At 26.6% G+C, this 14,957-nt stretch overlaps 1 protein-coding gene across 1 annotated transcript in view; it reads right to left on the minus strand.

The window, feature by feature from the left end:
* Positions 1 to 9,183: 9,183 nt before the first annotated feature.
* Positions 9,184 to 14,957, minus strand: part of LOC107438538 (ATP-binding cassette sub-family A member 2) — a 71,029-nt gene continuing 65,255 nt past the window's right edge. The window contains exons 46-50 of the mRNA XM_043048194.2: positions 13,148 to 13,251; positions 11,730 to 11,922; positions 11,108 to 11,245; positions 10,872 to 11,015; positions 9,184 to 9,377 (exon numbers count right to left, since the gene is read on the minus strand). Coding sequence (XP_042904128.1) covers positions 9,306 to 9,377; positions 10,872 to 11,015; positions 11,108 to 11,245; positions 11,730 to 11,922; positions 13,148 to 13,251 — 651 coding nt within the window. The 3' untranslated portion in view covers positions 9,184 to 9,305. The remainder of the gene's footprint in view (positions 9,378 to 10,871; positions 11,016 to 11,107; positions 11,246 to 11,729; positions 11,923 to 13,147; positions 13,252 to 14,957) is intronic.

Raw genomic sequence — 14,957 nt, forward strand, 5'->3', positions numbered from 1 at the left:
TTATTTTGAAAGAGATTTCAAGCAAATTGTGAAGAAATTATAAAGCAAACCTTAATTTTGAAATAAGTTCTAAGCATATTAAAAAAACCAATACAGAAATTCTTAATTTTGAAAGAGATTCCAAGGAAACAGGAAAGAAAGGCTCCAAAAGGAAACTAAAAAGGAAACCTCATTCTTATTAGAAGTTACAAGTAAAGTGAGAAAAAACTCAAAAGTAAACTTTAATTTTGAGAGGGATTTCAAGCAAATTGGAACGAAATAATAAAGCAAACTTTAATTTTGATACACGTTCTAAACGTATTAGAAAGAAACTAATAATAAGAAATCATCAAACTTGAAAGAGGTTTCAAGTAAATTCGGAAGAAACAAAAAAAGTAAACCTTTAATTTTGGGAGAGGTTACAAGCTAAGTAGTAAGAAACAAACAGCAAACTTCAATTTTAAAAGAAATTTCAATCAAATTGGTAAGAAACTAAAAAACAGGCCTAAATTTCCTTTTTTATAAATAAAATTGGGGGGGGGGGAACTTAAAACTAACCTCTATTTTGAAAGAGGTTCTAAGCAAATTGGACAAAACTGGAAAGTCAATTTTGAAAGAAGTTTCAAACAAATTGTGAAAAAAACAAAAAAACATTTATATCACCTATATCTTTTACACCGGATGGAATGTTTTAAAAAGATTACTATATACAGAAGAGTATTAAATAAAAACAAAAAAATTCTTTCAAAGAGACTAGATTATGCAAAAGATTTCAATTTTCAAATAGTATTAATCACATGTAAGTAACTACAACTAATACTTTGAGACAGATTTGAGCATATTAATAATTTTTTTAATGAATAAACCACGGTTGAATACACATTTGAAAACACACATGGACTATACACATTAAGATGTTAAAATGTCATGATAAAAGCTGTTATATCTGTAATGCCTAGCTGCTATAAAAAACTTTTGCTTAAAATAACTTTAAAATCATAATCCTATACAGAAAAAAATATAGTTTTTTTTACAACATTTTCAGTGGAGATTAGGCATATTTTTAAGCAGAAATTTTGTTTATTAAAGAGTGAATAAGAATTTGATAAATATTTTTTTTTACAAAATGCATTTGAAGCCTCATTAAGAAATATGAATATCACATAAAAATTACATGAGAAATACTGTTTAATGTAGACAGTCATAGGTCATTTAAAAAATTCTAACCAATTTTTTTAAATAAAATTCTGTCATATTGATTTGAAGTAATACTGACAAAGATACCTTTAATATTTAATTTAAAAGACTCTTAAATGTGATTAAAAAGTAAATACCATTTGTTTTTAATTCCATAATAAATTATCATCACAGTTGCATAAAGTTAATAATCTTTGATATTAATTTTAGGATTATACAATTAATTTTCACTAATATAACTTTAAGATTTAAACACTGATTAAACTGTTTTATAAAATTAATTTTTACAGTAAATTACTATTTCTTCTTTACTACATATTTTCATTTCAGCAGCATCAAGTTAAAAGTAATCATTGGTATACCATTTTTAAATGAATTTCATTTCAATCAAATAATTTTGAGTGAATTCCTTTCTAAGTTTGAACTTTGGGAAGTTATATTTTCATAATAAATCGCTATTTGTTCTTATTTGGAATATAAATTACTATTACAGCTGTACCAGATCAAAAAGTAATCATTGGTATACTCATTTAAAAACTAAAAATTACTATCAAATGTTTTCATAAATATCTATTTTGCTTTTCCATTTTTTTTTGTAAATAATGCAGATGGATTTAAAATAAATTATAAAAATATAAGTAATACTGTTAATATTTCATCCATTCTTAATGCTTGTTTAATATCTCTATTTGAAATTAATAGAATTAAAAATATAAATACAGAAATTCTTAAAAGTTTTTTGCTTGAATAACAAATTGCAAAATTTAGAGCTGTGATTATTATAAGCTTTATATTTTAACATAATTCAAATGAAAAATTAAACAGACATGCTGAGATACAATATAAAATCGAAACAAAATTAAAAAATAATCCCAAAATTAAACAATAAAGATTTTATGCAACGAAAACTATATTTCGAAAATGTATTACACTTCAAAATTGAAAACTAGCATATTTTATATAATACAAATTTAAAATATTAACGTACCTGAAAATTATATAGTACATTACAATATTTAANTATATTTCGAAAATGTATTACACTTCAAAATTGAAAACTAGCATATTTTATATAATATTAATTTAAAATATTAACGTACCTGAAAATTATATAGTACATTACAATATTTAAATCTATAGTCAGTTAAAGTAAAATATATTTGCCAGTATATGCTTGAAGCTTTAACAATAACAAAGTTCAAAAAATGTTATTACAATCTATATGTTATAATCATTACAATCAGGTGAGCCTCTTTTTAAACCGAAAATTAGGCAATTATAATTATAGGATAAGGCAGACTTTAAGCGTAATTATGAATCCTAAAGAGAATCCAAAGAATCCCAAGTACAGAACAAGGACAGTAATGATATGGATAAACATGAACTGTTGCTTCACTTGATAGTGTTGATATGGTGTTTAAACTTCAAAAAATATTTTTTTAAATTATATAATCCAAAAATAGTAACATTAAGTAAGTAGTAAAAAATATATAAATTAGTAATACTAGTTTAAAATCAAGCAATTATTACTATCAAAAAGCAAGTAGCAATTGTTAGTCATAAGGATATGGATGTTAGAGATTATAACAATTTAGTAATTTCACAATTTTTAAAAATCTTTTGAAACTTTATTACTTGTAATTTTTTTTTAAATTTGTAACTTTATTTTATTTGAGCAATGTTTCTGGAAGCTTTTAAAATTTTTACCAGAACAACACTTATTTAACTTGACTTTAAAAAAATAAATAAATAAAGGAATTTTGTTTCTTCTTAACAACTATAACAAAATTTCCGTGTAAACTAAGAATTAAGGTTAAAAATACAGATTTCAAATATTGAACTAAGCTTTTGAAATTTAAAAAGAAGCATTTAATCATATTCGATCATTATAAAAAAATCATATATTAAGTATTTTGCAATTTATATTAAGTTATTGATAGATTAATTTGAAACAAGAACAGTTAAAAAATTTATTAACAGCAAAAAATGAATAAATAACAATTTTTTTAGTATAATGATTTTTTGACAATTTGTAATTTCTTCAATGTTTATTTTAATATTTTTATTAATTTTTTTTAAAAATTTGACTAACAAATCCGAACCTAAAAATTTTTAAAATGTTAACCTTTGAATAAAAAAGGGATGTCAGAGTTTTTAAGAGAAAGCAAAAGTCACTATTTCAAACTTAAAAATAATGCAAAAAAAAAGATATGTGTCTGCTCTTAAATTTAAATTATTTGGCAGATGGTGTCCTTTATTTCTATTTATATTTTAATAATTTAAAAACAAACAATCAAATTCCAATTTAAAATTTAAATTATCAACATCCATGTCCTGCTAAAAACAAAATCAATACTTAAACAGGCGATTTTAAAAGCTAAATTGAGAAATATTTCATTTAATAAATATATGGAAGGAACTGAAACCTTCTCTCACTCTGGGTAAATAAATGTTTACATAAATGCAACAGCAGAGTAAAATAATTATATATCTTTGTACGCCAAAATACACTTCCGAATATACACTGCTAAAGAAGTTATTTACACCTGATGCATATATGTCAGCTAAGAATTTTCGTCCATGTGTATGAAGGCAAGACGACTCTAAAAGAGAAAAAACATTAATTTTTTTTTCTTCAAAAAAGTGAAGCTGAAATTTAAAATTTACTGCCTATGCTAATGAAATATTTTGTACTACATATGATTAAAGCGGAACAATGTAAAAAACAAAAACTTGTGCAAAAAAAAACACAAAACTCATATAATTGTACAAAAACATACAATAAAACAAAATCCATTCTCAATGTCAAAACACAACTCTGTGATTAAAAAAAATTCTAAATGAAAATTAGCAAAACAATGCAATCGCTATCTATACACCAATAAAAAATGGCTGTACAAGATTGTCATTATTTTTTCTCCAATGCTCACCTGGATAGTGACCCTGGATTCGTTGACCACTCTCTGGGGAACACCATATTAGGCAAGCCAACGCTGTTCCCACAGTAAGGAGAACAGATGGTACAGCATAGAGAAGGAAAGAACATCTATGCCATATCCAGGATTTGAACCTGGTACCTTCTGCTTTTTTATTACCATACAGAAAGGTGAGCAGATTTGTCATGTCATTAAAACCAACGTAAAAATAACAGTATAAAAAATGAAATGGAGTGACGTTATGAAATAAAGTTTTGACAACATTGAACGTAGATTTCAAAATAACATTAGCAGGAAGGAGTATATGGGGTACAATATATATGCCTTTAACAAACAGGCATATTCTTTTAAATTGTATTGCTGATTTCCCAAAAATAACAGAAGAATTTTTCTTTTTTTAGGAGTAACTTAGCTGGTGATCACACCCCCTTTTGTTTTATAAACATATAAAGTTACTATTGCAGGCAGGAAATAAGGTGAAATGATGTTCATTTTCCTGTAATTATATCCTGAAATATATAAAAAAAAATTATTTTGCCTTTTCTGTACACCATTCCTCACTAAAACAGCAGAATAAGTATTTCTCTCCAAAACTATTTAACGCAATAAAAAAAAGAAATTTAACTCGTTATAAACATCCCTTTTTGCATGTTTATTATTAGCATTTCGGTGATGACTTTAAAAAAATTTGTGTTAGTGGATTTCTTAGAATATGTCTCAGTTATTATATCGAGATTCAACTATATTTAATAATTGATGTTACTTTTGTTGTTGTTACTGTTATTAATTTATTTTTGTTACTTGTGTTACTTAAAAAAAATTATAATTTAACATCTTTGAATAAATGCAAATATTTAAGCTTTAACCGCTTCCCTGATTATCCTGAGTTAACTCGGGTATGTATACATTGCAAATAATTATTATCCTGAGTTGACTCGGGTATGTATACATTGCAAATAATTATTATCCTGAGTTAACTCGGGAATGTATACAATGCAAATAATTATTATCCCGAGTAAACTCGGGCATAGCAGAATTCCTCACTACATTTTGTTTTATCACGTTTTTATTCGGCCGGAAGCAAAACAAAAAATTATAATAATCTGCTGTGATTGGAAGTTTGCCAATTTTCGTTTGAGAGTTTAGCTATTTGTGGGACTGCAGACGTGTTTTGTACAATTGTATATACTATGGTTGACGAATTTACATAGAAGAAAGAATAAAAAGTTAGTGTAAGTAATGCAGATGATTTTTCAGATTATGAAGATGTGAACGCATGCAAAGATTAATATTTAACTTTTTTTATTTGCCCGAGATAATTTGGGATAGTAAACTGATGGTAAATTAAATATTTTTTACACATAAAAAAATTAAAATTTCAACTTAGAACTTGTGTATTATATTTCGTTTTAGTTCCTTATTTATTAATGAAATAAAAAAATAAGTTGATTTTTTGCATTTTTTTTTTCTAAAAAAATGGTAAGGGAAGCGGTTAAGGAGATTGAACGTCGCTTAGTAAACATCCGACTGAAATAAAATTTCTTACAGCCTCTTTTTTTGTTGGTTGGAACAAGATTCGGGTGTGAGAGCAGAAAAATTTAAACTTTTGAAAATAGCATGCAGCTATGCCCCTTTGACCAGTCACATAATCTAGTGTAAAAGAACAATGACTAGAGATTCTTACTGTACATAAACTAGACCGAAGGCACTGCTTTATAAGAGGGAACATTTTTCATTAGTTTTCCAAAAGACACTGCAATGCTGAATTGGTTAATGATAACATGATAATGAAACAAATTGTCATAAATTAATCCTCTTAAACCTCATATTTCAATTATTATCAATAATACCCAATTGTATTGGTGGTAACACATAGATTAATAAAAAAAATTTTGATCATCAAATGAAATACAGTAGAGAACCGATTATTCGGAACGATCGGGTCCATCGCTATTCCGGATAACTGATCGTTCCGGTTTTCTGAATCGCTACAAAAAGCTGTTTTTTTTATTTTTAAACCCAACTAAAAAAAATTATATTTGGAAATAATCTTAAAAAGAAGAAAAAACGAAGTAATTCACTAATGATTATTTCCAAAATGATAGTAAGGTAAACATCTTTCCAAAAAAAAAAATCATAAAATCTTATGAGGAAAAAAAAAATTTTTTTTAAATGTAAAAATGGCGGGAAAATTTTTTGAATTACGTTCCGGTTTCTTGGTTTTCCGGTTTTCTGATTTCCGGATAACAGGTTATGTACTGTATTAAGCATCAATTTCCCTTAAACAATTAAATGCATGTGAGGTAATATATACTAATATAAAAATAATACAAGTGTAAGTATTTAAAGCTAATCACACACGGTGTTAATAAAAAAAAATAAGCTTTAAGAATTAAAAATTCAAGTTAATAAATTGTTAGTACAAATGCATCATTTAATGTTAATCAAGATGTCATATAAGAAGTAATAAGATATAATGAAGAGGAAATTTTATTTGTTTTGTGGAATCAAGAGGAGTGAGTATCAAAACTGGGCATGCCTGTTTTAAAATACTTAAAATTTGAAGCACTTTTAAACATTGAAAGTAATAAAGTAAGCACCAATATCCTTTATGAAAATAATTATCATAGTATTAGCAATATTTACTAATGCTTTTAAACCTGAAAATATTGTTAAAAAAACTAACAAAAATAAAAAATAAAAACTTTATTAATTAAAACAAAAAAATTCTATTTCAATAATATAAAAACTATTATACAGTATACTCTATATCTCGAAATTCAATATCTCGAAAACCTTGTTTTGGCGAAAAATATTTTCCCCTTAGCATTATATGTCCATCTAATATTAATCTGAATTCCTATATCGAAGAGTTTCTTCTAAAAACCTTGTTATGTCAAAATTTTTTCAAAACAAAAATAAATTTTTTTTGGAAAAATCATGTTAGTTTCTTGTAAGCCAATTCTTTTCTATTTAATGCATAATTATTTTTGTTTAATTTTTAAAAATAAATTTAAACTAATAGTCAGCTATCGTTACATACACAATTAATAGTAGTTATTCTTATTTTAAATTATTTTGCTTTTTAGATATTTGTAATATATATTACAAATGTTAGACTTATAATATATATTTTTAGATATTTATAATATATATGTAATATTTTAGAATATATTTTTCTACTTTTCAGAACATATTTAGTTCTGAACTTGTTATCTCGAAAACTCGCTGTATCAAAATTTTTTAGCGTCCCTTCAATTTTGAGACATCGAGAGTATACTGCAAAAGTAACAAAAACTATAAATTTTTTTTACTGAGTCGTCTACTGAAAACTCTATGTCGTCCAATGGAAAGAGTTTACAAATAAAATTTTATTATAAAAGAAAGCATGAATATAAATTGAACATTTATTTATTCTTAAAAAACCTATAATTATTGTTCTTTTTGTACTTTAGCACACATTTATATATTTGATTTATTGATTTAAAGTTTAAAATACACTTCAAAAACATGCATTACGAGTTTGCGACTCATCCAAAGCTTTCAACAGTTTTTATCTAGTTTATAAGGGTTTTAAACAGTTTTTAACTTATTGAAAGTCAGTTTTTATTGTCCAAAACTCAACACTGCTAAAGAAAATATTATTAAAATTTCATCAGATACTAGTATTTTCAAACACAGTATTTTCAAACATAGCACCTAAATTGATAAGTAGTTAATACTCAATTGCTACTAACAAAATAATTATGTAATGTAATGTTTCTGAAGTGTAATAAACAGTGTAATTAGTAATGTAATGCTTCTGCTAAGTGTAATAAATAGAAAAGTACATAAAAATTAATAAATAAACCATTTGAAAAATAATAATAATTTTATGTAAGAGAAATTTTTTTTTTCAGCTCCTTTGATTTTTGGGCAATAAAGATATTTAAGACAATTTTTTTTTTAAAAAGGGAGGGAAAATTTTCAATATTCCATTTTTATTCAAAACATATGTTATTATTGATGACAACTCAAAAAGCAGTAAATTATAAATAATTACTAACAAAAAGTTTTATTTTATTGCTATCGTTCAACAACCTGCCCATTTTTGGATTTACTACATACTAATGTTTAACTCTGTAACCTTGTAATTTAAAACCCAACTCAGGAGACAAGAAACTCCTCGATCAAATATTGGGACAAACTAGCCTTTATGGAGGATTTTTGATGAAACTTCATTGGAATTAAGTTGCATGGAAAGGAAAACTATTAAAACTATCATTAGAATAGTAGGGTGATTCTAACCCATGATCCATCTACCACTGAGGGCATTTTATGACAGCAGTAACATTAATGTGAATTGAGTGTAGAATTTATTTTGACCAGCAATCACTGGCATTCAAATCTGGTTCACCTCATTAAGAGATGAGTGCACCATTAATGTAATAAATTCTCACAAATTGTTCACTTTTACCAGTGGATTTGGTTATTCTTAATAATCGGAAATTGTAACAAAAAATATCGTATAAGGATAGATTAGGGTAGGGAATATCCATCAAATTCCCATACATCTCTGTGAGGTTATTATTAATAATAACCAAGTCTTTTAATTGATAAAAAAAAACTTTACTCACATTGCATAGAATTTCTTAAATTAATGTTGTTGTTTTTTTTTAAGTTTAAGGCTCACTGTTTGGTATTTACAACACTAATGTTTCCTCATAATATCCGAATCAGGTATTATTGATTAATACTAGTAATAACAAATGAAAGCCATATAAAGAGAATAATTTGCGAGAACAATAGCTGGTTTTTATTAATTATTATTGAATTTTATTCACAAGTTTATCACTTTGAATGGAGATTATTAACTAAAACTAGATTCATTACTTCAACTGTAACACTTATATAAAACTAACATTTACAGATTAATACTTTCAGTTACTTTCAAAACATCAGCAGAATTATAAAATTACTGCAAACTAAAAATACTTTACAGTATTGTAATGTTTTTAAAAAATATATATAATTAATTTGTTAAAGAAAACCAAACAAATCTGAGTTATGAATTTTGCAATGAAAATTTTGTGGCAAATTGCAAGCAGCTAGAGTGCAACTATTGCAGATTTTGGTACATGCAGAAAGAATTTAAAGTGACTTAATTTACTTGCCAATAAAAAGTAAAATTAGGGATGGATAAGATTGTCATAGTTAATTAGCAGAGTCTTGTTGTCCCCAACAGTTAACTGTGGGTTCAATCCCAGAACAGGTAATACTGCAATCCTATAAAGAATATAAACACTTAAACACAACCAATACATTTAAAACTCAAATATGCCCAAGATAGACTTGAAACTAACAGAAACTCTCAAATATGCAAATAAATCAGTATTTATAGATAAACCAAGATTAAATCAAGAAGAATTTTTGGTAGACAGCTTTATCATATTTTTGTCAATCACCAAAGCAATACGTAATGATAAATTAGCAGTATATTTATCAGCAATTAGACACTCTGTGTAACTTGCAGAGTTATTAGGCATAGACTGCTGTTGGATTTTGCACATCCTAGCTAATTCAAAAGTTGTCAAAGTTTTATTGCTACCAAATTCCATTTTATACGCTAACACCACTTGTAGTGGTAAGGAAATATTTTAAACCTATACAGTCAGCAAGGACAGAGCTCTAGATGTGATGAAAACACTTTTTGATCAACAATATAAAGTTTGGTGATAATTTTCTGTTTATAGAGACCAGGAAATGATTGAAACTTGTACTGTCATCCTGCACAGAGCTCCACTTAAGATTTGATCATTCTAGCTAGTCTCAAAGTGGTCAAAATTTTGATTGATAATAAAATCTCTCAACCAATAAATACTATTAGAATCTGTCAAGAAACAAATACTATGTAACTCAGGACAGAACAAAATTTAAGTGCTCTAACTAGTCGAAAATTGGCCAAACTTTCGACAAGGTCATTTTACGTAAAAGCATGTAGATGAAAATAGGGTAAATGCCTTCCTAAAAAAAGGAGGAAAGAAGTATACAATAGTGTTACAAAAATAAATAACAGGATAAAGGAAGTTCTTCAATACAAAAATATTCATTTCCCTAATTCTAATAATGGTTTTTTTCAAAAGACATTTATTTTTACATAAGGAAAAGCATAAGAGTATATTTTTATTTTAATTGAAGGTTTGCTATAGGGAGAGTAGTAAAAGAAATGAGACAAATATTAAGAAATATTTTACAAAATAATATGGAATGATAATTATATTCCTATAAGCACTAATTATATTCCTATATATACTAAATTTTCTAAAATTAGAGATATTAAAATACTCTTGAATAAATTATTTTAACTTTTCTTATTATTAACTTTTATCTGAACGAGTATTATTGATATTAAGACATTATATTATAAGTATTGTTTCGAAAAAAATAAAAAGCTTTATATGTAAAGAAAATATGATGAAAGAAAATGCAAAATTAATTGTAATACATTGCATTACAATTAATTTGTACTACAATGTATTATACAAATCAAAAACAATTTTTAAAAGGGTTAAATTGATAAGGAGTATTTCATATCTATTAAATTGTTTATAATGCATTGGTGAATCATGATCAACAAAAGTCCATTACAATTACCAGCGTATAAATCAACCCCTGATGATTTTTGTAAAATTTTAGGATAAAAGTTAAATTAAACATTGGGATATATGGTATTTAGAATATATGCTCAAACGATTTGAAAACAGGGGATGCGATACTTACTTGTGACCTTGACAGAGAACTGATGATTTCTGGGGGATCATCAAGCATTTCATCAATGTCACATTGAAGAGGAGTAAATGATTGGGGGGCTAGGGAGGGATCCCTGATACCGTCTGATTGCTGCTTCACAAAGTTGATAAAAACCTACACATTATAATAATAGCGTTATCAAAATGGTGGCTTATTACATAACTAGAGAAACAGAAACAATGCAATTCTAAAAAGCAAACTCTTACATTGTCTAAAGTATTTTGACAGACAGAATATTCCTCAATGGGAAGTTCTTGAAGAGCTGACTCCATTTTAGAAAATACATAGGCTAAGGATATGCAGCCTGCTTTAAGCTCAAATTGAAGTAGATTGAAGTGCTGCTCCTGCACCAAGAAAAAAAAACTTTTGAAAATGCTCTTTTTCTAAAATAATAATTTTTTTAAATGTTATATATATATTTCGTTGGAAATAGTACATTGTCTATTTTTTTACATCCATTATATTTTTTTCTAGAACATTTTAAGATAAATAGGAAAATAGCGATATTATGCATTTTACCAGTCTCCCACCTTTTTTCAAAGCCATTTATTACCAAAATTAATTATGACATGTAAGCTACAGGTGCTTCCATATTTTCACCAAATGGTCTCACCAAATCCCCACGGAAGCACCTTACAAGCTAAGTATTTGGCTTAATTTGGAAAATAACTTAAAAATTTACAATCTTCCGTTATTTTTATTGTGAGTAAAATCTCAAAATGCACATAGTGAAATAGAATAACATTTCTAACTGTCCCTCACAATTGCTTATTTGATAACTTCTAAGACACTAAACTTATATTGAAAAAGATAATAATTAAATTTTACCTTTAGTTTAGCATCTGTAAAAGTTTTTCGAAACCACCTCTTGATTCTCTCTAGCTCGCCCATAGAAGTTCTAATGGTGATGCAGTATCCCTCACCAAAGCGATTTTTTAAGTGCTGAATACTACCCAAACACTTGAAATGTCCATTTACCATGATTGCCAGTCTTGTGCAAAGAGCTTCACACTCTTCCATGCTACATACAATAAAGACAAAATCATTTTGGTTACTAATTAAGAATACAATTTATAGTAATGCACAAGCTATTTTTAGGAATTCATAGGATACTTGGGATTGTTATCAGTTATGCATAGATTGTTTTAGATTATTTTTGGTAATGCACAGGCTGTTTTAGACCATTTTTCGGTAATAAATAGGCTATTTTGGACTATAAGTGGAAATATATATGCTATTTTAGACCATTTTTGGTAAAACATAAGCTCAGGGTGCGTAGCCAAATCTTTGAATAAAAAATAAGCACTTTTTAAAAACTTTTCAAGCACTTTACAAAAATTTTCAAGCACTCAAAAAATTCATATTAAATCAATGATATTATTGAAAAACAAAAACTTTTTATAAACAGTTTTAGCGTTAAAAAAAACCCAAAAAGAAACGGGAGTAAATCGAAACAATCAGTACTTTCCCACATCACTGAGTGAATTCAACTTGACCCTGAACTCAGAACAAAAGTACTCTTACCCCCTACGTCAAAAAAAAGTGTTAGAAGTAAAATAAACAAGAACAAAATTAAAATAAATTAAAAAGAAGAACATTTCATAAGGATCTGATATTCTCTATCCGAATTGGAGCACTCTGGTTTCGGTTTAAAGTGTGCGCGCATGCACAAGTCATAACGTGGGTACGACATGAAGTCCGCATGAATGATTACGTAGCTAACTCCCCAGTTTTCGTGAAATGCATGGGATCCACCAGATATCACTGAAGGGAGAGAAAAAAAATTTCGAAAAAAAAGCACTTTTTAAAAACGCCAGCTGAAAAAAGCACCTTTAAAAGCTTTTAAAAACGAAATCCCCAAAATAGCACCTTTAAGTACTTTTTACAAACGCTACGCACCCTGAAGCTGTTTTGGAACCCTGAAGCTGCCGCTGTTCTATTTAAGCTATAAAAAACTGCTTTTGAAAAAATGTACAATAAAGAGAAAAACAACATGGAAGACTCTTACTCTTACTGTTAACCAAACATCTGTAAGTATAATAAAGAAAATTTTAATTTTCGAACATATATAAACCTAACATTAAATCCAATGTTATCTAAATTAAATTTGAAATAATACACAATAAAAAGCATTTATACTTCAATATCATTAAAATATTTTATCAAAACCCAGATTCATAAAATTCTACCTGTGAAAATAATAATTAAACATCACAATTATGAATTTAAGAAAAAATGTGTTATACCTATGAGATGTTAGCACCACTGATCGGCCACTCTGGACCAATTCAATAATTAAATCCCATAAAAACCTCCTGGTGTAAGGATCCATTCCTGTAGTTGGCTCATCCTATACATAAAGTAATAGAAAAACTTCTTATTTCAGAACAAGATAAAATATCTTTAAAATCAGGGTCAAAACATTAACGCATCTTACTCAGACATTATTCTTATCCTCATAACTTTTAAACTAAAAGTATTTGAAGAAAGTACAATGAAAGAGTACAAATATGATAAAAGAAAACATTGAGAAACATAATTTATGAAATTATCAAAAAGTATACAAAAAAGTGGCCTTTTCTGAGAAAAATTCATAAGAAATAATAAGATATTACATCATTTTCACAGCATAAGTGAAAATTATTCATGTCTCTTATTAATGAGTTTTTGTAGTAGTCTCTTATTATTGTGGACATTTTTATCTGCACTAACTGAAATCTAAATCAGGCAATGTTGATTTTAATGGTGGTGGGGCATTTGTACGGGGGCAACATGTTTGTTTTACTTTTTTTTTGAAAAAATTTATTCTTAGTATTGACTCGCAAAAATTTTAATTTATATGTTATCAGATTAATGAGGAAATAAAAAAGGGCCACACAAAAAATTACATTTAAATCAAACATAGGGATAGTGTAACAAAATAAGATTTATTTAAACATCTTTATAAGATGTAGTAAAGTGGGGCATTTAAACTCACTTCTCTAAGCCATTAAAGTTGTGTAGATAAAAATGAAACAAAGAAAAAATAAATTTTTGCTTTAGGTAAGAAAAAAAAATCACATTTATTTCAATAACATTGGTGAAAATCTATTTTAAGTTATTCATTATCCTTGAAGCACCACAGAAAGCGAATACTTAAAGGCCCAGCAAAAGGTTTTGCCTAGGCCCTGATAGAAAAAATATTCATCTATTCAGAATTAATTTTTAAAATTATCAATAATTTAAAGAACAACCAGAACAAGCAAACTTACATACATACTATTCGATAAGTACTAAACATTAAGCTTTGCTTTTAACATTAATAACTATTAGCAAATAGGCAATAATAATATATATTGCCACATTAATTAAAGATCTATCTTAAACCAAACCACAAGAACAAAAGACAAATGTACTAGGACTTTTTTGCGCAATACAAAGTTATCTATTTTTTGAAATTTGAAAGAAATTAAGTTAGCCTGAAAATTTGATATCCTATTCCTTGGTATGTATTGTGATTTTCTGTTAACTAGTAGACTAATCAGGGTCCATGCACCATAATCTAAATTTAACTCTATTATTTTATAAAAAGTATCAGCCAGTTTATTTTTCTAAAAACAACTATAACAGAATAATCCAAAAATAATGGGAAGAGTTTGAGATCCTGTCACTGATTTGATGTTGAATATTTGATTGCTTTCATACAATTCACAAAACTACTTGAACCAAAGTAACTTAAACCAAAGTAACTTGAATCTAAGCTAAGTAAATTTTAGAGCTTTATAGTTAAAATGTTTACTAAAATATAAAATTGTTAGTATATAATGAAATGAGAAAAAAAAACTAGTTTCATCAAAAAAAAGCAAAATTAAGAATTTTAGAGCTGAAATGTTTACAGAAATTTCAAATTTTTAGTTATAAATAGAATGAGCAAGAAAAACTATTTTCTTCTAAATCACACAAAATTGAAATTTTGTCTGTAAAATGTTGATTTAAACGAACAAACCTAACTTCTACTAAATAATTCCTGAGAAAATTGATATTATACTTAATATTTAAAATAAATATTGGATAAGA

Source organism: Parasteatoda tepidariorum, chromosome 8, assembly GCF_043381705.1.
Source record: "Parasteatoda tepidariorum isolate YZ-2023 chromosome 8, CAS_Ptep_4.0, whole genome shotgun sequence".
Taxonomy (NCBI): Eukaryota; Metazoa; Arthropoda; class Arachnida; order Araneae; family Theridiidae; genus Parasteatoda; species Parasteatoda tepidariorum.